Below are 24506 nucleotides of genomic sequence, written 5' to 3' on the forward strand. Positions count from 1 at the left end.
AGGGAACACATGGATTTCTGAGCCATAATTTGGATTTGTGACTTAAATCCCTTTATGGCATAGCCAGGGGCCTATAAGTCACAGGGACACTTTGAAAAGAGACCCACATTCAAAAAACACATTTTCAATGATTTAAAAAAAAAAAAGGTTTTGTTTGTTTGGGGTTTTTTTTGCCTGCAGGAATCCTTTAGCAAATACATCTGACAGTGCCTGCCAAGCGTGGTCAACCAGGAATGAACAAACATGAGGGAAAAACTGCTGGAGCCTGCAGGGCTCCTCTAGGCACTCAGGGAGCTGTTCATGAAAACAAGAAAACTGTATAGCAGGACTGACCTACAGATCTCTGATCCCACTCCTCTGTGGCACTTAAGGTCTGCCTGTGTAATTGGCACAACCTTATAAACATATTTTACACGCATTATTAATATTAATACTAATACTAATATTTATATTTATATTTATAATTTATATTTATATTTATATTTATATTTATATTTATATTTATATTTATATTTATATTTATATTTATATTTATATTTATATTTATATTTATATTTATATTTATGTTTATGTTTTTGTTTGGTTGTGGGGTTTTTTTTGTTTTATTCCCAGCCACAGAGGCAATGGCTGAAGCACCCACTGTATCTTGGGAACACCCAGAGGAAGCAAGCCTCTGAGTAGAGTCTGAGTAGAGATGCATCAAACATTCAAACCTTCCTACACTGCTCTGTTGGGTTGATGTGTCCAGCAATGTGTATTCTGTCCCATCTGCTGACCCAGGTGGGGCAGTGCCCCTGATCTCCTGGCACATATTCTCTGCTAATGGGCCATCTTTAAACCAGCTGGGCAATCATCTTTATCTTCCCACAGCCCATCCTCCCTCCAGCAGATATCTCCTGTTCATGGCCACTGAGTCCCAGGGCATGACTGATAAAATTCCATCATCCCACTGGGAGATGCTCCAGCCAGGGCAGGAGCCAAGCCTTTCCTACCCAGAGAAAAACTGAGATTTGGAACACCAGAGCAGCCTTTCCACTGGATTCCAGAGGAAAGCCAGACCCTTCCACATCATCCCTGCACCTTCAGAGGAAACTGCACCTTCTCCAGGAGCACTGCTCCAGCTGAGCCACATCTGCCCCTGCAGGAGGATGCAGCACCATGGAATGGGACTGTGCCACCACCCTGACTGACTGACTGTGCCAGCTTGGATTCTGACTCTGGCAGGGTTTGGGATTGTTCTGTGTAATACTGCATTTCTATTTTAATTTTCCTAGTAAAGAACTGTTATTGTTAATTCCCATATCTTTGCCTGAGAGCCCCTTAATTTCAAAATTATAATAATAATTTGGAGGGAGGGGGTTTACATTCTCCATTTCAAAGAGAAGCTTTTGCCTTTATTGGCAGACACCTGTCCTTCAAACCAGGACATTCTCTCACCTGCCCTGAAGGGTGTTTGTGATGCTCCTAGCAGGAGCCAAAGTCCCCAGTGACACCCCTGACCCTCCTGGTCCTTATACTGCGCCCTGTGAGACTCCACTGGTGACCTGCTGCTGCTCTGACAAATTCCGTTAATTGTGCAACACAATCCTGAGAAGCCAAAACACTTCCAGCAGTGAAACTAACCTGTGTTGGTGACCATCACTGCTCCACACCTGGGAGCAAGCACTTCTGCAGTAAAAAATTGGCCTGAAGGCCAGAAAAACCCTGAGAATAAAGCTGAGCTGCACTGAGTTCCCTGCTCAGCATTAGACAAAACCACTGACACATGGCAGCCTCACAAAATAACCCAAAACCTCTTTCATATTTTATGCTCAATAAATATTAAAGTTTAATATTTTGTGCTCAGTATGGAAAGCTGAAGCTTCATCTTCCCCTTTGCACAATAAATGGACTGACTGAAGAAAGTGCTTTATAACTGCAGAGTGGCAAGTGACCCATAAGAGGTTTCTGCAGTATCCAGGTACTGCATCCCTGGACTTGGAATAGGAGGGAAAATGCAGATTTCATCAGCTGCCAGTGGAGATTTGTGTTCAGCTGGTTAAATCCCTGAGTTTTCCTGACCAGAAAAGTTCTGCCCCTTGTCACAGTGTGCTGTGCTGTGTGGCCAAGGCTGGCAGAGCAATTCCTGCTGAGCTGGAGGTGAAGGGCATGCAGGCACTGCCAGGATGCTGCTGGCATTGATGGATCTCACCACTCCCCATCTGGGAATGCAGCAGTTAAATGTGCTCCATCCCATGCTGTGTCACACATGATCATCCTGCCATCATTTTCTGCTGCCAGAAGAACACCACAATGATGGTGCAGGCTGGAAAAGATGGATGTTAATTATTGTTAAACACCTCTGAATAAAGGCCTGGAGAGCATCATAAGATAACAGAGGTTGGCTCACTCTAAGAGGTACTGTACAGAGAAAGGTGTGCAGCCAGAAGGTGCCAACTATTAAAACCTGAACTCCCAAAGCAGAGCACTTCCAGGAGCTTGCTTGGGTGGTAATCAAGGTTAAAAACTTGAATTAATGAATCATTTGTGATAGGAGAATGGCTGATGGTGACAGGGTTTAGCATGGGATTGATTAGGAGGAGCTGTCCCTTGGGATGCTGTTTTTCCTGGAAACACAGGATTGTGCCTTTAATCAGGCTGAGACACACACATGCACATCTGAAAGAGGTGCAAATAAAAAAATGCTCAAACCCAAACACTGGCCACAAGCCTGGGCAACCAGATCTGGCTGTTATCCACAATAATTGTCACTAATCCTCTACAGCAGCTTTGTCTCCACGAGCCATGGGATAAGCACAAATTCAGCTCCATCCTGAACAGTTCATCCCAGTTCCAGTGCTTCATCTGATTTCCCTGGCCCTCTGATTTACCATCATAGAAGTGCCTTCAGGATTCCTTTCAAACCATTCTCCATGATCTGGTTAGATGTGGAAATAATACATTAAATAAAGATAATTTTAAAAACCCCAAAAAAACCAACACAGAATGAAGCAATCCCCCAAAAAACAGCTTTCAGTACTACCCCCCAGACAAGACCATTTATTATTCATATTGGTCAAAGTTTTGAGGGATGAAAGAGTGAGTTGCTGCCTTCTCTAAGGGGAAAACACCCCAAAAAACAGAGTTTGAATAGGAAAACATCTATTACAGGATGTGCAGTGACTGTGGAAAATGTGAATCCAGGAACAGCTTTGTGAGGGGTGACTCAGACATTGGTCATCCCCAAAAGAGTGGTCAAAACAGGGAGGAATGGAGTGGCAGGAAAGCACCTGCATTGCAGAGCTGCTGTGACTCAGCTGAGTTTCATCTCCAGCCTCAGATTTCTGTCTTGTCGTGCAAGTCCCACACTCAGTAGCATCCCAAATCCATCCAGTCTGTCTTTCCCTGCCAGCTGCAGGCCTGGGAGTTTGGGGCTCACATGCAGGAACTTTTCCTTCCCAGAGGTGTAGTTTTGGGGGAAGAGAGGGTCCCCTTCAATGCAGTTTTTATTCAGGATGCAAAAACTGTTTTGGCCACAAAACTATTTGAAAATTCAGGTGGGTTTCACCAAACACCCCCTGCTAGCATGGTTAGGATTGTGTTGATTAAAGGGACAGGTGACTCTGCCCTGGAAAAGGTGGATAATCCAATTGAGTCTAAAATTAATGGAAAAGGAGGGTTACAATTTTCTAAAAGCCCAAGTATTGTCTTTTCTCCACTTCCTCTGATTTTCAATCTTCTTCAAAAGACAGAAATGTGCCAGTGAAAGGAAAAGGCCTGACTCCTGTTCAAAGACTATTCCCACACTTCTTTTAACCTAGAGAACTTGCTCCTGAAACCAGAGAACACCCCAACCTTGCCCTCACCTGGCACCTCACACCTCCCTCCCAGCCAGGCTGGGCTGGTTCCCACACCCTGCTGTCCTTCCCCTCTGCCTGGGCATCTCCAGGCTGCTCCTCATCCCACTGCACCAATGGTCTCCCTGCCTCACCAGGGTGACCTCCAGGGGGGACTGGAGTTAAACACCTTCCAAGGATTGCAGAAATGTTGCTTGGATGCTTTCCCTGCAAACACAATACTGGGATCAGAAAGAATTGTATGAAAAACCAAGGAATTGGAGCTGGCATTTTTCCTTCTGGTTTGCACAGCTCCATTTAGAATAAAAAAAAAAAAAAAGCCCATTTATTTTGTATTGGGCAAACAGGAAAATGGTACAAAGCAACACTGGGTACCAACCACTTCTTTTATGTGCACTGGCTGGATTTCAAGGCAGAAGTGGGCAGGCAAAGGCTCAGAGAGCATCTAATTCCCCAAGCACATCAGCTGCTGCTCCACTCTTCTCTTGCTTTGCACCACTTCTTGATTTCTTTGCTAGTCTTGAAGCAATTTTTCCCACCTCTCAAGATTCCTACTTCTCCAAAAGTGGGATGTGAAAAGGTTTGGGGCTCTGTTTTGAGCCAGTGCCCCAATTTTTGAGGGTTGTTGTGCCATCTTTACTGCCCTGTCACACCTGGCACAGCAGTCTGGGCAGCAGCATCACATGAACAAGCCTAACTCAGCCCCAGCACCTTACAAAGCCAGGGTAAGGCACAGTCTAAATCTGCAGGCTGGTATTTGTGGCAGCAAGACTGGATTTCTTGATTTTATTGCAGGAAGCTGTGACCACTGCTGGAAACAGTGCAGGGGAGGCAATGGGAAAGGGAGCACTTGCAGCTGAGGGACTGCAAAGAGTCACATCAGGGGTCTCCTCACTCAGATTTTTATTACATTTACTTCTAATTTTTTTTCCCCTTATTTATTTTTTATGAAATCTGAGCCTCTTGAAATAAGTGGAAAATTTTCCAGGGGATCCAATAGCCTTTGGATACAGTTTTCAGGGTGTGTGAAGCCAGCACCACAGTGAGAAATGCAATGGGATTTCTCCTGCAGTGCAGTATAGCTGATCTGGCACATCAGGTAAGGTATCTTATTGTGACAGCTGAACTGAAGAGGATAGAGGTGGTTGTAAAGGTGTCCCATCAATCACAGACTGCTTATGAGGCAGTTTAATTGAAATAAAACACTGAAGTGCTTGTTTTCATTTTTTGTGATTATTTATGTCTTTCACATGAACATTCCTTGGATAAATACAGTGACATCTCACAGTGTGGACAGTGGTGGAAAGCAGGAGCAGTGGGCAGGGGCTGGAAGACCCTCACATGTTGATTAGAGCAGGAGCTTCCTGATGGGACTGTTTGCCCTGCTGACCTGATTAATTAATTGTCTCATTATCAGCAACCCACCTGGGAGCCATCAAACATCACCCATGAGAATATTTTCCCTTGGTATCCATCCCATAGAGAAATAAAACTTACTTATTTTTCATATTTCTCTGGCATTATCATTTTCTTGCTGAGCAACACATACAGCTGGGTGTTTCCAGCTGGCCATGGAAGGATGAGAACTCTATTTGCAAGTATTACTGCATGATCCATTAACAATTTTTTTTTAAGGAAATTTTTTTTATATAGGTTTAATTTGATGTAAGAGTGGCTCCTCCTAAGGGGGTTGGATACCAACACCGTTCACAGGGAAAGTAGCAATGTTCAGGTCAACAGAGGCCACACGATCCAGAACACCTGAGATGTGTCCACTGCACCAAGAATGACCTGCAAGATAAAGGAAAGGCTCAGGCCATCCAAAAGACAGGGTTTTTTTAAGGTCCAGTGATCAAGGAGATGAAGAGGAAAGTAAGACATGTTGGGTCAGCATGACCCTGGGTCAAAAACATTTTGTTTTGAACTCATGAAAGGAGAACTGAAAAATATGGGCAAAATCAAAATGTATTACAGAATATGTTGCTTGTAATTTAGAAATAAAGTAGTATCAGTGGAAAATTCTAACAGTTTTACCAGCATGGTTTATATTTGATGGAGACAAATCCATTGAGCAGCTTTTAAGCTGATCACAGAATCACAGAATGAGTTAGAAGGGACCCACAAGGATCATCCAGCCCAGCTCCTGGCCCTGCCCCATCCCCAGAGTCCCAGCCTGTCCCAGAGCATTGTCCAAACCCTCCTGGAGCTCTGTCCCTGTGCTGTGACACTGCCCTGGGGAGCCTGGGCAGTGCCAGACACCCTCTGGGGGAAGAACCTTTTCCTGATATCCAAGCTGAACCTGCCCTGGCACAGCTCCAGGCCATTCCCTCAGTCCTACAGCTGTTTCCTTCCAGGAGGAGATCTGAGGCAAAGCACTTGGAACCCACCTCTGAGCTGAGCAAAGGCCAGGCAGGTGCATGCAGAGGACCTGTCATTATCATGTAGTCATTTATAGAGCAATCATTTATAGCTGCAAACTCACTTTTATCTTACAGCAGCATCAGATGGACCTGTACACCATCAATGGAGTCATCACATCTCAGCAATACACCTCCTTTCATTTTCTCTTGGATGATTCATGTAACTCTTTAAACAAACCAAAGAAATCCTCTTCACCTAAGCAAGGTCCAATAAAGGCAGTGAAGAACTTTTTAATGTTTATGAACTTTTATGAAGGTTATGTCCCACCTTCAAGCCCAGCTGACTGTAACACTAACAGCACCTGAGCTGCCACAGAAACAGCATGGAAACAGGCATGAGGCCAGCTGAGTCTGGTTGGAAAGCAAAAATCTGATTCTAGGGAAATTGGGAGGAGTGGCTGGCACTTGTTTTTGTTCTGGACCGCCAAGCCATCACAATAAACCTTTCCTACTTCTCACTGTTTGCCTCCATCTCTTTTGAACTCCACCATTTGCCCAAGAAAGTGCCATTGGAACTATACCTCTCAAAAAGAGCTGTTTGACCACAATCCCTTGATAAAAATCAGTTTGGCAAAACATGTTAATTGGCAAGTTCTTTGCTTATAATTCCTGCTCAGGTTGGTGGTTGAGCCAAGGGCAGGGATGACCTGGCTGCAGCAGATGGTGGATTTGCTTCATTAACTCTTGCTCTGTTAGCATTAAGCATATGCTAAATGATTTATTGCACAATTGTGAGTTGGGTGGTGGCCATGGGAAGAGTTTTGTCCAAAACAAGTTGATTGCTCAGTGATGGGGCTGAGGACCAGCCCTTGAATGTCCCTGCAGCCTCCAAAAATGTGGTGGCATTATTTAGCAGAGCTGTTTGCAGAGCAGAGAAGGTGTACAAGCATTTACTGCAGTTGCTTCTCTTTTATAAATGTCACATCATACCACTGAAACCCCAACCACCAATATTTTGTTCTGCTGGGCTAAATTAATCCTCTAATTACATCTGTAAAAACACCTCCGAAAATTTGTGCCTGTTACAACACAAATCACCAGTTCTTCCCAAGCATGCTCTTCCAAGGAAGCTGCTGTGGGATTTCTGCCTGTTCCCATGCAAGGTGCAGGCAGCATCAAACACATTTGAGGGCTCAGTCATTCCTTGGTGAAGCAGATGCTCTGTAGTGGTGGCCAGAATGACCACAGACATATTTTAGCCTGTCTTTCAGCACTGTGAAATTCATCTAGCCATTCAATGAGGATGTTTTGCAACTCTGATGTACAATGAGATAATTTGTGGAGAGTTCTGGAAAGACTCAAATTAGAAAAAAGTCATCAATGGATTAACCCATGTTAATTTTGTATTAGTTTTTGCATAAAAATGCATGAAGCAAATTTAGAGTTCAGTCAGTGCTTCCATGGTGGGAAAGAGAAAAGACAAAATTAAAGATGGAAAAAGCTATTTCAAAATTCAAGATGAACCCAGAGCACCCTTTTCCCTCAACAGACATCTCCATTATGAATCCCAAGGAAGAAAATTCCTTTTAGCAGGACTGGGCAGAGAGTGGGATCCTGATTAGAATCAGGATTCTAATGACTGAACAGCCAAAGGAGCTCAGACCAAGTGTTCCACCTCCAGAATGAGAATTTCTCCTTCTACCCAGGAGGTGGCACTAAGGCAAAAAGCATCACTTCAGCCTTACTAAAAACCTGTTTTTTCTGAAGTTGTATGCTGCGGAGGAAAGCTGCAAATTTTACATTCACTGGGTTGTACTTCTTGTGATGGGACCAATGGAGTGTCCTGAGGGGGAACATGTTTCTGACTGTCCTTCCCATGGCTCCAGTGAATTCCCACCAGATCAGAGCAGCCTCCATCCAGGGATGTTCCTCTGTTCTGGACAGGGAAGCACCAAATACTCTGGAGAAACATGCCCATGGCTCCACCACAGCAATAAAGAGCCATTAGGATCCTGGAAAACATCTCCTGATCTCTACCAGCCACTCCCTGACTCATGCCAGCCTTGTTTCTCTGTGCTGTTTCAGGGATTTTCTCTTGGACTTTGCTACTACAGTAAAACCCGTTTGCATCCCTTTTTGAACCCTGTTGAGCTCATGGCTGGTGTCATCTTGGTGTTGCAGAAAAAGGACTGGAAATGGATGGTGTTGAGGTAAAGCCAGTATTATCTAGAGATTCTCACCTCTTTTTGACCCCAGTGCTCTTCAGTGTGTCACTCACATGAACAGGATCTATCCACTGAAAAGCCAGAGGATTGTTGGACACAATATGAAAATGAAAATTGAAAACCTGATTCTGTGTCTGCTCCCTTGTGCCATCTGGATATATTTGCACACAGTCTGAATGTCCCCTGCATGCAGCAGTGACTCCTGGGGAGGTGTGAGAGTCTTTTGGTGTGTTTGAACTGCCTTGGGACCATCACAATTTCAATTCCCAGGGGGTTGGGAAGGGGAAAAAGCACTAACAGTAGTCCCTGACACGACACACAGACCTGTATTTGGAAGGGGCAATGAGGAATAGAGAAACAAAGGTTTGAAAGGAAAATTTGGGAAGAAAAAGGACAGGAGGTGGGGATGCAGCAGGCTGGATCCTGGGTGGGGGCTGAACTGTGAGTGCAGGTTTCAAAAGCTGCATCTCTAAGCCTGGTCTCCAAATCTGGGAAGTACCTGAGCAAGGATGCTGCCAGAAAAAACAGTAAAGACATTTATCCCCAACACCAGCAGCTCCCTTCCTTTTCCCTGGCACAAACTTAAGGATCCCTTTAGCAAACCCAGCACCCATCTGCCTGATTGAATACCCTCATTAGTGGTCCTGACAGGGTGTAGCACAAATCCAAGATTCTTATCCAGGCATGTTTTTCCACTGTGGTTGTGATTAGAATTTAGCAATGTGCTTTTTCCTAGTGATATTACCTTGTATATGTGCTCTGAGAACTCACCTAGACACCAAGACACAGCAGAGCAATGAGGAAATCAGTTTGGGGAGCCCAACTCCAGCATGGGGAGATAGGGAAATTATGCTTTTTCCATAAGAGAAAATTATCAGTAATGTCACAGGGTTAATTTTAAGTGGTGAAAAAACACACATTTCTCTTGAGAACATCTCAATTCTCATGGTCTTGTTTTCCTCAAAGAAGTCAAACTCTGTCTCCTCTCTGATGTATTTTTCCCTATTTTTTAAGTTAAAAGTGGTGTCACTGTTTCTGCCCTCCAAAATTTCCACTAGTCTCCTACATTCAGCTACAGTGGGAATCCCAAATGTTGCATGAGCTGTGGTCAGCAATGCCCCACACCAGAGCAGCTTTGAGAGACACTGGCCCATCCTAATTCCCTGTATCATCCTCTTGGAGCTTGGCCCTGCCAGACATCATTCTGCTAAATGCTGCAGAGCTCAGGTGATGAACTCCTTGGGGCAGGGACCAGCATGCTGCTGTCAGCAACAGGTCTGGGGATAGCTGATATCACTGTAAAATAAGTTATTTGTTCTCATTTTTGATATTTAACTGTTGAAGATGTTTTGCTTATCCCTCAATGCTGCAAGGACATCCTTTGAAAGGAATACCTTTTAGGACTCAGGGAGAGGTTTCTCTACACCACCTACTCTGGGATAATTTTGGCAACAATTTAGAAGACCCATTCAGATCACAAAAGCCACAGGAGAAGGACTATCAGCCCTTTCCAGGTCTGGATTCAGCAGCTCTCCATTGCCATCTTCAGGCTGGGACCAGCCTTGATCCTTCCAGAAACAGAAAACTCAATTCCCATTTACCCTGCATTAGCTGAAATTGAAAACCTGGAGCAAGTTATTAAATGTAAAGGAGGGGAAGGAGCTCAGCAAGGCTGGTACTCAGCTGCCCTGGATCACATGGATATTTCCCTCCCTGTAAGTGCACCAGGTTTTAGAGAGTAAATTAACACCAACAATGCTGTTTAACACACTCTACTTCTTGCTGAGGGTCACAGTTTTATCATTAAGTTTTCCTTAGAGTATGTAAATGCCCCAGTGATTTTAGCTCTGTAATCTCCACTGTTCCCCCAAAATCTCCTGGGAGATTTTAATCATAATTTGCACTTAAAGAGGTCTTTGCCAAACATTTCACATCAGACAGACAAAATGCTGAGTTTGGTAGAGATGAGATTCCCAAGGCTTTATTGTCTCAGATGAACAATATCAAACAGGCAGCTTGGAGGGCCTAAGAGCTGTAATCATAGAACAACATAGGTGACATATCCTAAAAGAAATCAGAAAAATGTGGAGTAATGTGGGTGACCTGGAGCCCAGATGAGGCTCCTCAGACCCAGCATTGTCACACAGTGAACATCCCCATGCCACTCCCCCACCCTGCCAGTCTCCAGACAGTGTCTGACCATCCTCACAGTAAAAAATATTTTCCTAATTAGATCTGGTTGGAAAATCCCTTTCTAGGAGCCCAGAAATCACAAAATCATAGAATGGTTTTGGTTGGAAGGGACCTGTGAAGGTCCTGCCCAACCCTCCTGCCCTGAGCTGGGACAAATGCTTCTATTCATTCCAGCAGCCAAACTCTCAGGTCTCATGGTAGTTTGTACCAGCCCACAACTGTTTATACTTTTTCCCTGAAATCCCATCTCCCAAAAAGGATGATCCTGGTGCTCACCACAGCCATTTCAGCAGCATTCAGTGAGCAGACTCTCTCCAGCGTGGTGTCCATCGTGCATCCTTCCCAAAGGGCAGCCACTGGCCAGAGATGGGGGAGGACCAGTCCAGTCTCTTCAGGAACATGCTGTAGCTGTCTGCATACTCAGTAACCCAGCGGCTCCTGCACAGAGCACAGAGAAGGGGATGAGGAGAGCACCTCCACCCTGTGCTCCATGCACCAGGACCTGCTTCCCCTTCTGCAGAGCTCAGCCACCCAGCCAGGAATCTGCACAGAGCAAACAAAAGCACGTTCAGATGGGATGGGGCACAGGGGGAGCAGCCTGTCTCCATCAGGAACACAGCAGATGCTGCCATCAGGATTGATCCCCCACCTGGACCAACCATTACACAGGCACAGTCTCCATCCCACACATAACTCCAGGATCACAGATTAAAATCTGCAATGCAGAGCTGAAATATGTGTGTTAGGGGAAGGTGGGGGCCATGAGGCAGCGGGGAGGAATCACCTATCCAGAGAGAAATGAGGGCTCAGGAGCAGTTTATGCCTGTTTGGTTCATAGTGTGCAGATGAGTCACGTTGCAAACAGCCCCTGCCCTGTTTGATTGGAGAGAGCCCTTTCCCAGGGGAAGCCTGGGCATGGAATGATGAGACATGCCTCCTGCCCCAGCCCCATGGGGATCCTCTTTCCACAGGGATGAGGCTGTCCAGAAGCTGTTTCCCCACTCCTATCAACCCCACTGCAAAACTTTTCAAGAAAAAAAGCTGATCAGACTTTGGGAGTGAATTTGTCCCCAAGGGAATCTCTTTGGGCTCATTGCATAACATGGACAAGGAGAAATACACTTGAGAAACACCTTCCAGTTCCAAGCAGCTCCAAAGCCTCCCTGACCCAGTCCTACCCTGTGCCCCACTCCCAGCAGCCACCCTCTCCTCCCCATCCCACTTCTCCCTTACTCATTGAAGCGGTTTTCCTCAGGGAAAACAGGAGAAGGCCTTATCTCCTCCGTGTAGAGCCCACTGGGGATTCTTTTCTGGCGCTGGTAATCTTGTTTGTAGACACTTTTCCACTCAAGGTCAGGGGAGTCTAGTGAAAGAGGGTCCAAATAATTGAAAGATTTTTTGTTTTTTTTATCTCTGTCTCCTATATTGCACAGTCTGAGTGTTCCCCTTCCCCTGAGCTCCACCAGCTGTTTGTGCCTCCAGCACTCCTGTGGGAGTTACCACGATGAAGGGATTAACCAAGGCAAAATGCAGGAATTGCTTCCCTGGTGTAGATAAGGTCACTCAGATGAGATTATTCAGCCCTTATTTTCCATAGCCTGTGTGAGGGAAGCCACACAAAGCAGACCTGGGAATTATATCTTGTGATCTTCCAGTCTGGATACTCACTTGTCACCTGGTGTAAGTTTTCCCATACTGTTGGTTTTCTTTTCCATCCTGCCACTCAACAGAGACTAAACCAAGGAAGAGATTCATGGCTCACTTAACCCCTAATTGAAGACCATCACATCTGCTGTAATATCTTCCCCAAAAATCCCTGTGGGAGCTGGTTTGAAGAGGTACCATCTCCCATCTGACTCCCCAGAGATGTCTTATCTGTGTGTAACAGCTTGGTGTGTGTCCTTCTGATCAAGCAGATCTAACTGGGGATAAACATGAAGGGAGGACACACAAAATAGAGCTGCCCATTGTAGATAGATTTTCTGGGTATTTTAAAAACATGACACATTCCTGTAATGAGTAACTGGTAGAGTATTTCAGTTGTTTTCACTGAGGCTGAGGCTACAGGTGTCTCACATGCATGGCCTTGTCAGGCTGTTAATGGCACTCAGCAGCAGCTCCTGTCTTATGACATTATTTCTAGGGAAACCACATCAAGCAGAGCAGTAGTCCATGGAATGAGCTGTCTGGAAATTGGGTTGAAAGAAACACCATTTACAACACTCCAGCCTCTTCTAGATGATAACTGTTTTTCTCTGCCCTGCTTCTCCCCACTGATGGGCAGATGGTTACAGGGGATGTGTGGACCCTTCCTGTGTCACTCACATTCACTCCCTCCTCCTCAGTTTCTTCTGGAATTATATTAAAAACAAAACCAGGCTGAAAGCCTCCAGTCATTCTCATGGGGCAGCTGCCACTGCTTCCATTCACTGACCTTGAATTAAAACAGATGATCTCAGGTTGTGGTCCTTGTTTTGTTCAGCATTGTACAACCTTTCATGGTACAAATCCTGAGCATACTGCTGGTAGGTGAGCAAGTCTGAAGTTGGCAGTTCCCTCAGTGACAACACCCCTGAGACATGGGAGGAGAAGAAGGTGAATTAGTCAGGAATCACCATCAATTACTCACCCAAATCCTATCCTTTGGATAAGCTGGAGTGCCAGCTGGCAAATTTCAGGGCAGACCCAGTCACTTCAGCAGAGCTTTGCTGAGGTGTATCAGCTTTGGTGGTCCATGACACAAGCAGGGGAAGGATTTATGTTGGTGCAAAGCAGGTGGAAGGAGCCTGCTGTCTCCACATTGCCCTGCAGTGCCAAAAGGAGACCCTCTGCAGCAGGTCTGTGTGTGAGGAGAAAAACTGCACTGCTGGGATACACAGGGGCAGAGCAGGAAGGGAAAATCCCACAGGACTTTTGTCATTAGCATAAGGCTGTTTCAGATGAGCTTGACAAGGTGATTTTTGCAACCCTCAGATGTAAGTGGAGTCCACATGGAGACACGTCTGTCTGAGCTGCTTGTCCAGAGTCTCCTTCTATTGAGGGGAGGGACAAACCCTGCCAGGGCTTACTCCACCTCGTTGTCAGGTGGCATTAAGCTACAGGAGAAGGCTGTGTCTCTGTTCCCCTCTGATCATGAAAGGATCCAGACACAGTCATCCCACCCTGGGAGAGATCAGCTCAGGGAACAGAGAGGACATCCCTGGCCATGTTTGCTGTTTGCTTCTGGAGCACTGCTGAGCAATGGCACCCTCCTCACTCTCAAGCAGCAGCTCAGAGAAAAATCCCCATTGCTTTAGGATGGTTGAGCATGGCTAAGTGATATTTGGTGAGCAATCCTTTTGTGTTCCTGACTTCCATGAGCATCTTAATCCATGCAGGCAGATGTTAAATGGTGTGGCTGAGGGCTGGCTGCCATCCCCCTTGCTGCATTCGTTGTCAGTCAGGTACCCTTAGCAGAAGGCATTTGAACCACCCAAACCCCTCACACCCAACCAGAGCCCTTTTCCCTCCCTGCACTTCTGCAACATGGGGCTGTCTGCATCTCCCTCTATCCCAAGAGCTGTGAAGATAAAACCCTTGCTAGAAGTGGCTCTTCATGCACCAAGATGTTTCTAAGACCCCAGCTCCCTCCACCTGTGGTCTGAGCTGGCCTGGGAGCTGCATATTCGTGGTGACAGTGCTGTGACCATGTGTGAGCCCTCTCCAGGCTCAGCCCAGCACCATCAGGCTGCTGCCATCCACGTGTGTCCAGCCAGCACAGAGCAGGGGCTGGGCTGGCAAAGCCTCCTGCAGACAGCCCCAGCCCCAGCAGGGCCAGCATCAGGGGTTACCCTCAGTTTCAGGTGTCAGAGCAGCAGCTGGCAGGGGCGGGCAGCAGGACAGGTCGTGCATTGGCTCAGCCAGGATCTCCAGTTTCCCTGCCCGTCTCCGTGGCAGGCCAGAGGGCCAGAGCCCTGGCAGGTAGCACCTGGGCAGCTGTGCCACAGGAGGGTACGAAGGTTTCTGCAGAAAAAAGCCCCTGTGAATGGAGAGGCTGCAGTTGGGGAGGGCAGCTGCTAAAGCATCATCAAACAGCCACCCACAGCAAAGCCTGGGCTTGGCTGGGGTCAGCATCCCTGGGGATGCAGCAGCCACAGAGCAGCTCTCTGGCTGTTACTGAAGCACAGGAACCATCACAGCTTCCTCTGTCTGCCCTCTCACAGCCTGGGACTCTGCAGGGCCCTGGGTGGGCAGGGGGAGGGAGGGAGCTGTGGCCAAACAGTGGGAGAGGGAATGGCTCCAGGGTTCATGCCAGGGAAAGAGGATTCTGCTGTGACTGCTGCCCCCAGCCCCTCCAGCTGCACACTGCAGCTCCAGATGCTTTTTAGGGCCTCAGAAAGGGATTCTCCTGCTGGGAGCTCCTCCAGACTGCTGGGCCAGCAAGGACCATCCTCTTGGTTTGTCTGCTGTTGGTTTGGATCTCTAAGTTTCTGTTTGTCCCTCAAATTCCAGGGCTCCCAGGGCAACCCCCTAACATTTTTCCTTTGCCAGGCTGACAGCAAGGCTGGTGGAGGCTGCAGAACTACAGGAATTTCCAGTGTCTGGGGGCTTCCCCCTCTGAGGATGATCAGAGCTTCCCCTGAGGCATCTGAGAGGGACAAGAGCTTCCAGGAGACCCTGGTGGTGATGGTTTGCCAGCCAGTGCTTTCTTTCTTAACCCTCCTTAACCCAAGGAGTTCCTCTTCCCCTTGGGAGTGGGTTAGTGCCCAAAATTTCATAGATGAAAACATCACAGTTGGCTTGCCCTCTTAAACAAGAGCAAATCCTATCAAGGCCAAGAGGGAAACCTGGGCCTCCTGAGTACCTCATCACCACTCTACCCAGTGGGACAGCTTTCTTTGGCAGGCTTTGGGAATTAATAAAGAGCCAAAGGGAGCTGCAGCCCAAGAGAATCAGACACAGCTTCCTTCCTTCCTATCCCCCAAGCTACACCAGCATCCCCACAGGAAGCGTGCAGCCTTCCAAAAGTAAAATTTAAATTATATAAATAAAGGAAAAGGACAAAAGAAAAAGAAACTGAGATGCACTGCTCAGAAACTGTTCTCCAGCAGGCAGGGGTTAAACCCTGCCCTGCCAGCCAGGCTCCTGGAAGCAGAGCAGCCACCTAAGGCTGGGGCTGCCTGGGAAGCCCTGGAGAACAGCAGGAAAGCAGAGCAGGAGCTCTGAGGAGAGGAGAGGAGAGGAGAGGAGAGGAGAGGAGAGGAGAGGAGAGGAGAGGAGAGGAGAGGAGAGGAGAGGAGAGGAGAGGAGAGGAGAGGAGAGGAGAGGAGAGGAGAGGAGAGGAGAGGAGAGGAGAGGAGAGGAGAGGAGAGGAGAGGAGAGGAGAGGAGAGGAGAGGAGAGGAGAGGAGAGGAGAGGAGAGGAGAGGAGAGGAGAGGATGCCTCTCTCTTCATCCGTGCGGGGATGGCAGCGCTGTCTCCAGGCAGCCCCTCTGCTCTGCCTGGCACCCTCACACAATCATTTCTCTGTTGTTGCTCTCCCCTTTTCCTCCCCGGCCCCAGCTTTTCCCCTCTCCCGTGAGCGAGCGAGCCCCAGGCACTCCGAACATGCCCCCTCCACCTCTCCGCAGTGGCCCAGCGCAAACCGCAGCTGTCCCCACCGCGCTGCCACAAGCAATTAAACCAGGGCAGGCGGAGCGAGGCAAATCAGATTAAATAGCTCAGGGGGTCGCTCGCACTGCAAGGAGATTAGGAAAAAAAAAAAAAAAAGAAAAGAAAAAAAACCAACAACCCCAGCTTCCCCACAGAAGTCTTCCCAAGCCCGTGTCAGGGCACGGAGCCATCTCCATCCCGAACGCAGTCCCGGGATGGGTCCGATCCTGATCGCCCACCAGCCCCTCGGCGAGCCAGCGGGGGCCAAGGCTCGGGCACGGCTTCAGCAAGCACTTGTTAGTGCCCTGACTTAATGAGCGTAATTAGCATCGCTCCCCACCAGCAGCCTCACGGGGCTTGCAGCAGGAGGGATGGGGGCACAAGCTGGGGGCGTCCGGGCGAGCTGGGAGCTGCTGGTGGCGACCAGGCAGGGCAGCAGAACCCACCCCTGTGCCCCATCCCCGTCCCCAGGGGGCCAGGGGAGCTGGGTGGGGATGGGGATGGGGATGGGGATGTGATGGGATGTGATGGGATGGGATGGGATGGGATGGGATGGGATGGGATGGGATGGGATGGGATGGGATGGGATGGGATGGGATGGGATGGGATGTGATGGGATGGGATGGGATGGGATGGGATGGGATGGGATGGGATGGGATGGGATGGGATGGGATGGGATGGGATGGGATGGGATGGGATGGGATGGGATGGGATGGGATGGGATGGGATGGGATGGGATGGGATGGGATGGGATGGGAGGCAGGAGAAGAGCGCGGTACCGGTACGTGCGCCTGGATGGGGGAGTGGTAATCTTCGTGCCAGCCGAAATCCTTCCGATACGTGCTCTTGTAATGGTCCAGGGCGGGGGGCAGCTGCGAGGGACAGGAGGCAAACACAGGAGCCACTAAGCCTCGGGGGAATCCTTCAAATACACATACCCAAAATTCTCCCTCGCAGCTCAGGAGAGATGAGCTGCCCCTCTGGGCCACCTGGGCCAGTCCAGCAGGGCGATTCCTTGCTCCATTAAGCCCCAAGCAGGGTGGCTGAGAAGGTCCTACACTCTTTTGGCAATGGTTTCTTGGGCTCCTCTTGTCCCAGGATTTCTCTTGCAACAAACACCTTCCTCCTGCTTTCCTAAAACCTCCTCTGAGTGCCCAAATGGCCCCAGGCAGAGCACTAATACAGAGCTGCCGAAACACTTTGATCAGTTGCTGAGGTCCTGTGTCACTCAGGTTAAATCAGCACATGCTTCCATCTTCTATTTCAGTAACATTTGCTATGTGCTTATCACATATTTAAAGAGCTGCCTAATGTCAATATTCATTCTGCAAAGCCATTGGAGAAACTATGGAGGAAAACTCTGCCAGAGGATATAAAGTCAGTGACACCTGCACTAACACCAGAAATCTCTGCAGTGCAAATTCCTGGAGGCAGGGGGAGGATTTTAGGCAGAGAGCACCATCTGTGTGTTCTGTCCCTCAGCATGCCCCAGGAGCACTGGTGGAGCCAGGAAAGCTGCTGAGATGAGCCTTCAGGCTGGCTCCAGAGCTACTTCTGTGCTGAAGCACTAAATGGGATAACTCATCAGTGCATGGCAAGGGCTGGGGGAGGTGAGCTCTGATTGCAGGTGTTATTGTGATCTCCACAGTTGCACAAACATCCACCACACAGGGGTGGCTTGGCAGAGCTGCACTGCCATGTCCCTGTGGTTTGAGACACTGCAGCAGCACACAGCACATTAGGGAGGGCTTTGTGTGCCTTGGACAAGGATATATTTTATATTTTATATTCTCAGTCTTTTTTTTCCCTAACATTTCACTTTTTTCCCCCCCTCTGGGCTTCCCAGAGCAGTGTCTGCCTTTTTCCAGGATGAAGAATTCCACAGTCATCAGTTCCTATTATCTTCTCAGATCAGCAGACCCAGCCAAACCCACTACTGAAACACCAGTGAGGGTGAGAGCCCTGTGTGTACTTCACCTTCCATGGCTTTGCATCCCTCATTATCTCCATGGTGAGCCAGCAACCTGGACCAGAAAAATCACTCAGTTAAAAACCAGCAACCCAGGTCTTCTCCTCCACACCACCTCAAGGGATAAGGGAACTGGAGACCTGAAGCTGGCTACTGGCAGGAGGAAGGGTATTCAGATGAGGCTAAAATACTCAAATTGGCAGAGTATGACTGATTTCAGCCAGCTTCAACAAAGTAAAATAAACCCAAGCAGAACGTACACAGATGGACACGTCAGGGGATGCAGCCTGTTGGAACACAGGAAGGATGAGATGGAGACATCCCAGCATCAGCAACCCCCAAGTCACCCAGAGGGTGAACAGGTGTGACCCCTCCTAGGGTCAGGGAACATCAGTGCTGGGATCCAACAATGCCTGTGTGGTCACTGTGTTTCCAGGGTTAAGGGAAAACTCCATTGTGACACCACTGAACTTCAGAACCCTGGAGGCCTTGGTGGAGAAGGGGAGCCTGAGGGGTTTTTGGTGTTTCTTGGAGGCAAAGGCACCCAACAATCATGCTGGGGTGCTGTTACCCATGTTTTCAGCTGCAGCCAGCCATGCTGTGGACACACAGCCAGGAGAGGGACACAGCCTGCCCTTTGTGAGCTCTTGAAGATCTCTCCCACCTCCCCCCCTCCAAATCCTCTTAAAGAGGTGAGTAAAAGGTGGGGAAACTGAGGAGAAAAGGACATTGCTCTGTGGGTGTGCTGAGCAGAGGAAAACAGCATCCTTAGCTCCCTGCATGGAAGGATGGGGAGCACTGCAGAATTAGGGCAGGCAGGCATCCCCACTTGGACTCAGGGGGTGGCACTGAACTGTCCCCTTCAGATGCTGCCATTCTCTTCCTCTGATAAGGCAGCAGGGGATGCTCAAATGAAGTAATCTGACCCATGAATAGAGAGGAACACCACACCAGATACACAGAGCAGAATTTAGTCTTTAACAATCATCAGCCTTTGACCAGGTTTAGATGCATTCCACCAAAAAACTAATCTTGCCTAATTTTGGATGTACACAAGGAGGATATCTCCCTCTGAACTCATCCTTCCTGAATTCCTGGCTCATTTAGGACAATTCATGTGACCAATGCAGGCACATAGTTGAGGCTGAAATAAATCCAGAAACCCAGGTTTGGTGAGCTGAATCTCATCTTAGAGTCTAATTTCTGTAGCTGCACATGAGCCTGGTGCAGCCATTGGTTCAGAAATGAGATTCTCTGCCACTACAGTGATGCAAATAGTAGTGAAAGCTGGTGGTGAGGCAGGAAGAAGAGATCTCAGCTCCAGGAGGAGAGCCAGTCACAGACCTGTGCTCACAGGCACCATTGGAATGAGCTGAATTCCACCAGTTATTTCTCTCTGCACATTGTTACTACCAGTGTGCAACTAGAACCAAAGGAAGCTCTGGCAAGGGTTGTGTGCTGCTGACAGCTCTGCACTGCTGTCAGGAAAGAGGAGAAGCCTTTTTTCCTCACTGCATTTTATGCAAATTAATATTAGAATAAATAATGCAACAAGGAAAGAAACTATTTCCAGAAATGTGAAACTCTCATGTTCTCTTGTGCTTATATTAAAGGGATTACACTCCATTTCCTTCTTAATACAGCTAATGCTCTATGGGAAGCCCTCAGGCCAGGGATTAAAGCACTTATTCAATTAATTAGGAACAAACTTCTGCCTTAAAGTCAAACACACAAATATCAGTAAGCCCTTGAGACTGTCTTCCTTCCAGGGTAGAGAAAATGGATCCTATTTCTGATGTTGATGAAACCAAGCCTGCAATCTAGAATTACCAAAAATAATAAAAATTAAGAAGAATCACTTTTAAAATATCACTATTCTGTAACACAACAGAGTAAAAAAAAGGATAGTCACATCATCTTGAATTCAGCATTGGAAGCCCCATAGTGAGAAGCAAAATCAGGTCCTCCAAGGATAATATAAATGAGATACAATTTTAGGATGTAACATTGGTAACCAGCTCCAAGCTGCAGGCACAGCAGTGTTTCAGAATATTTGAAGTTAGGGATGAAATCCTGGCTCTGGTAAACACAAAAAAGGAAAATGCTTATTCAGTAGGATCTGAATTTAACCTAAGGTGTCTGATTCATTACTGAGATAGGAGACAATTTTCAAAGCCTGGCTCCAAATCCTAATCTTTCTTGATGATAGCTTGATCCTTCCGTCTTCTCGCAGGCACAGCTCACATGAAATTAAAAGGCATTTTGCCAGAATAGTTTATGCAGGAGCAGCCCACTATTGCTGTTCAGTTTCCCATTTCTTCCTCCCAAATATCAAAAGATGGGGCTGATAGTTGCCAGCATAATCCCAATTAGAAGTGGGTAGGAACCAAACTCTCAGCCTTCACTTTGCCTCCAAGAGAATTTATTTGTTAATGCAGATATGGAGAAAGCTGTGCCCTGCATGGCTGCTCTCTGTGTAGGTGTCTACACATCCCTGAGACAGAAGATAGTGCTGAAGAGACCAAACATCTGCAGGAGGAAATTACTCTTAAATAATTGGTTTATTTTCACAATACTCCAGAGAAACAATGGCTCAGATTCCCAGAACCAGGAGCTTGAACCACTCAACTGAATGGCAGTGCCCCTGTTTCTCAGGACAGTGACAACTCCAGATATCCAGGAAGGTATTCAGAAGGTGCTGGTGCCTTTGGCCTCTCCACATTGTGCTACATGCATGCACAAAAGCAAAGTAAACATCAGCCAGCATCAGAAAGTTAAAGGCAGACATTTATGGGTTTGAGTAGCACCTTGGGAAAATTTGCCAGTGGGCCCAAATGTGTGATAACTGAGCTCAGATCCTTTAAAATCACATAGGAAGAGTTTAAGTTAGAGTCAAGGATCCCAACTATAATGTAAAACAATGAGATTTGTGTGAGATCCTGTGCAGATCCTTCCTGGCATCCTGCTGATCATTCCCCCATGCTCAGAGCACCAATGTACCTCTGGAAAGTGGATCCTGTAGTCTCAGTAAGACTGCAGTTGCATATAGGATATGATACAGAGAGAGATTTCACCTCAGTTTGGCCCTAACTTACCATTTTTGCTGTCTTTTTCCACCTGTGAAACACAAGAGTTCTCTCTAGTCTGTTCTGCCCTTGTGCTAGGAACCATCTCAGCTATTAACAATTCCATGCACAAAAACATGGCCAAGGAGGACACACCTCCCTGTCAACCTGACAAGTGCTCCTTGAGCCAGGAATAAGATTCATTGCCCCCATGAGGATGTTGAAAGAGGGAAGTGATGGGTGAGCAGGACCCCCAGTGTGTGGAAGAGGCAGGGTGTAATCTGGGGATCTCCATTCAGGTCATCACCACCAGGACACAAAGTGCAGAGAGGGGACTCTTCTTCAAGGGATGAGTGTTGACAGCCTGTTCTGTCAGCAGGAGGTCAGGCACCCATTTGGGTGCAAAAACATGAACTTTCATGGCAGTGCAGCAGTCCAGCGTGGGCACATTTCCTATGGAGTTATTTATTTCATCCTTCTCTCCTGCTTGCTTGATAAATTGGTGGGGCATTCATGACTTCTTGTGAGCAGAAACAAGCAGCATCCTTCAGCCTAAATCTGAGGCCCCTGTTGCTCTTTTCCAGCCACCTAAAGCACTTACAGAACTGAGTCCTCAAAGCCAAACTCCCTGTTGCACAGACACTCCTCTGTGCAGAAGACAAGGGCAGCTGATGCTCCAAATCTTCGGGCAATTCTGCTGTAGCCTGCTAAAACAACCAGTTGTTTGTCTCTGATAATCCCCCCAAAATCATCCATCAGCAGAGGATGGTTGAAATCTCATCACTGCCTATGTGATGTGTCCTGTGATATAAATCATGGCATATTTATGCACCTGTGTAAGGCAAATACATATGGGTATTGTTGGAGAGCCTAAATCTGCTCCCTAATGCCGTTGTTTAAACAGCCCTTTAACCACATCACTTTTCTCCTCGTTAGGTTAAGTTGCTGGAGGTGAAAAAGTCCTTCCAAAATGGTTTTCACTCACTCACTCAGTCCAAAGTAAACATGCCTCTGGGACCATTATGTGTATCAGGTATCCGAGGCTTTGTTAAGAGCTTGCCTGTTAGGTAAATTCTGCTTCTCTTTCTCCTTGGAAGAAGCAGGTTAAAATTAGAGACAGGCTCACACGAGTAAAGCATTACAGAAAAGCATTAAAAGAGCAGCATTACAGAGAAATGGAAAAACAGACAAAATTCAGAGCAGCACACACAAGTGACCCAGGTCTGGGGAGTCTCTTGATCCAATGTAACTCGGGTAACAATATGACACTGGTTTGACTTAAGCCTGTCACTTGTGATCACATTTATCACAGATCTCATGGTGTGGGCATTTTCACCAGCAGTCAGCAGTCACGCTATGGGGCTGAGCCCAGACTAACATGTACCAGCCTTTGCTAACAAGACAAAAGAGGAATTGTTCATCTTTAGCACATCCTGAAAACCCTCCAGCTGTGTGCCCACTGGCCTGGAGGAGCTCCTGGGCTTTCCATGAGTGTCACTACACCCACATCTGCTTCTTAAAGGCAAGTCTGGCTTTTAAGGGTAATGCCCACTCTGAATCTGCTCATCCACACTTGACTGCAGTGAAGAAGAGCTTTTCCATTGACTGCTCCAAGATTTAGGCTGGCTGTGCCACTGGGAGATTCTTAGAGCTGTTCATCTGATCTAAACTTGTCGGGGAGAATAAAGAAAGCACCTGCTTCCAGTGACAGGAAAAGTAAAGTGAGATCAAACAGAAGCAGGAGGAGAGAATTTAAGCAATGCAAGAGGTGGCTGCATGTCACTTCAGAAGTCACTTTTTGTCTTTGATCTGTGCTTAGGAAGTTGGCACCTCCTGGATCAGATGACCAGTGCAGAAGTGTGCCACCAAAGTCATCTCACCTTGAAGTCTCAAGTGTTTGCTTTCCCCAGGGATCCTCCTTCTACTTCCTCCACTCTGTAAATCATCTGCCCTAAGATTTCCTTCAGAAAAACCAAAAAACAAAACACAGGTTAGGAGCAGGGAGCAGGACTTGTGTGCTCCCCTAATGCCAGGATCATTCACTGTGATGAAGCTGAGCCTTCTCTTTTAAAACTGTATTATACATGCAAAGGTAGATTCCCTAGAGATCAGGGACTTATTATAAAGGCTGCTATGCAAATAAATAAAAGCCCTGTCCCTGAGAAGCTTACAGACTGAACACATGAGACTCATCAAGACTTTGACTGGAAGGATTCTAAAGATGAAGCACTTTGAGACAAAGCAAGCTACAGATCACACAGAAAATCTGTGGCAAAACTGTGAATAAATCCCACTGCTGAATCCTCATTCTGCTCTTAACTGCCCCTTGGAGCATTGCCTGGGTTTTGCTAACAAAGCATTTGTTTTAGCAGCACACTTTGGGGAAATAAAACACTGTGCCATTTTCACATGGCAAGAACATGCAGCATCCTTCTGAAGGCCAAGATTCATATCAGGTGTGAATGCAGATATTCACTAACCCTGGGCATGCAACAAAACAAACCCTCTGCATTCAGTTTGTTGATGCCTTCAGTGAGTGTTAACAAGTGAAAAAATCACGGGGAAGACAGAGCCTGGTCTCAGGTTACCCCATAAATTGGCTAAGGCTGCAGAGGGGATTACAGTCCCAGAGCCATCCTGAGCACGGAGATGTCATTACGGCAAAATCAAAGGTGACCGTGGGGCTTGGCAGGTAACTGTCAACAGCCACGGGAAAGAGCCAGCCTGGGAAGGAGCTCCACGCCAGGATGAAATTCAGCCACCTTTATTTTCATTTCAGGTGAGGGGTCAAGCAGAAAAGCTATCCCCAGCGGCCTTTATTTACAGTTTTCAAGGGAGTGGCTGATGAAGCATTTAGAGGAAGAAGGATGAACCTGCTCTCCCCTCACTCAGCCTGATGACAGACAGGGGATGCTGTAATGGCACAGGAGCTGGGAAGGAGCCTTTTATGAATGAAATGGTGCTAATGAAGCTGCTCACAAAACTCCCAGTGACTCGAATAGAGCCAGGATTTCATCTGTATTATTTGCAGGGAGCCCAAGGAAATTATCTTCCCACCAGGACACTCTGTGTAGCACAGGAGCTTGCTCCCAGCATTGCTAACAACACAGAGCTCCATAAGCAGATTTCAAGGCATTTTAAAAACTTTTTCCTTTCACGTTTTTTCTCTCCATCCTCCCTAGGCAACCAACCTCAATTCCTAGAAAACTGCTATATTATACGTCTTC

General features: G+C 47.3%; 1 protein-coding gene and 1 long non-coding RNA gene across 2 annotated transcripts; one reads left to right on the forward strand and one right to left on the reverse strand.

Moving 5' to 3' along the window:
- Window positions 1-5747: 5747 nt before the first annotated feature.
- Window positions 5748-18610, reverse strand: LOC306802345 (uncharacterized protein). Its single transcript, XM_079306385.1, has 9 exons — window positions 18485-18610; window positions 18223-18269; window positions 17025-17117; window positions 14445-14616; window positions 13049-13186; window positions 11848-11977; window positions 10891-11052; window positions 9547-10453; window positions 5748-5819 (listed from the first exon to the last, which is right to left on the reverse strand). The coding sequence occupies exons 2-7, from the start codon at window positions 18253-18255 to the stop codon at window positions 10911-10913; spliced, it is 708 nt and encodes a 235-aa protein (XP_079162511.1). The 5' UTR covers window positions 18256-18269; window positions 18485-18610; the 3' UTR covers window positions 5748-5819; window positions 9547-10453; window positions 10891-10910.
- Window positions 18611-18745: 135 nt separating this feature from the next.
- Window positions 18746-19777, forward strand: LOC306802346. The gene is made up of 2 exons (XR_013774342.1): window positions 18746-18906; window positions 19571-19777. It is a non-coding gene; the product is annotated as an uncharacterized lncRNA (long non-coding RNA).
- The last annotated feature ends 4729 nt before the right edge of the window (window positions 19778-24506 follow it).

Source organism: Erithacus rubecula, assembly GCF_903797595.1.
Source record: "Erithacus rubecula genome assembly, chromosome: 5".
Lineage (NCBI taxonomy): Eukaryota > Metazoa > Chordata > Aves > Passeriformes > Muscicapidae > Erithacus > Erithacus rubecula.

Excerpts from the sequence above, each read along its gene's own strand:
- LOC306802345 (XM_079306385.1), bottom strand. The coding sequence starts at position 18,255 with ATGGAGATAATGAGGGATGCAAAGCCATGGAAG. Across the intron at positions 11,978-13,048 it reads ATCATCTGTTTTAATTCAAG|ACTCCCCTGACCTTGAGTGG; the intron begins GTCAGTGAATGG and ends CTCTTTCACTAG. Across the intron at positions 11,053-11,847 it reads GAGGAAAACCGCTTCAATGA|GAGCCGCTGGGTTACTGAGT; the intron begins GTAAGGGAGAAG and ends TGCTCTGTGCAG.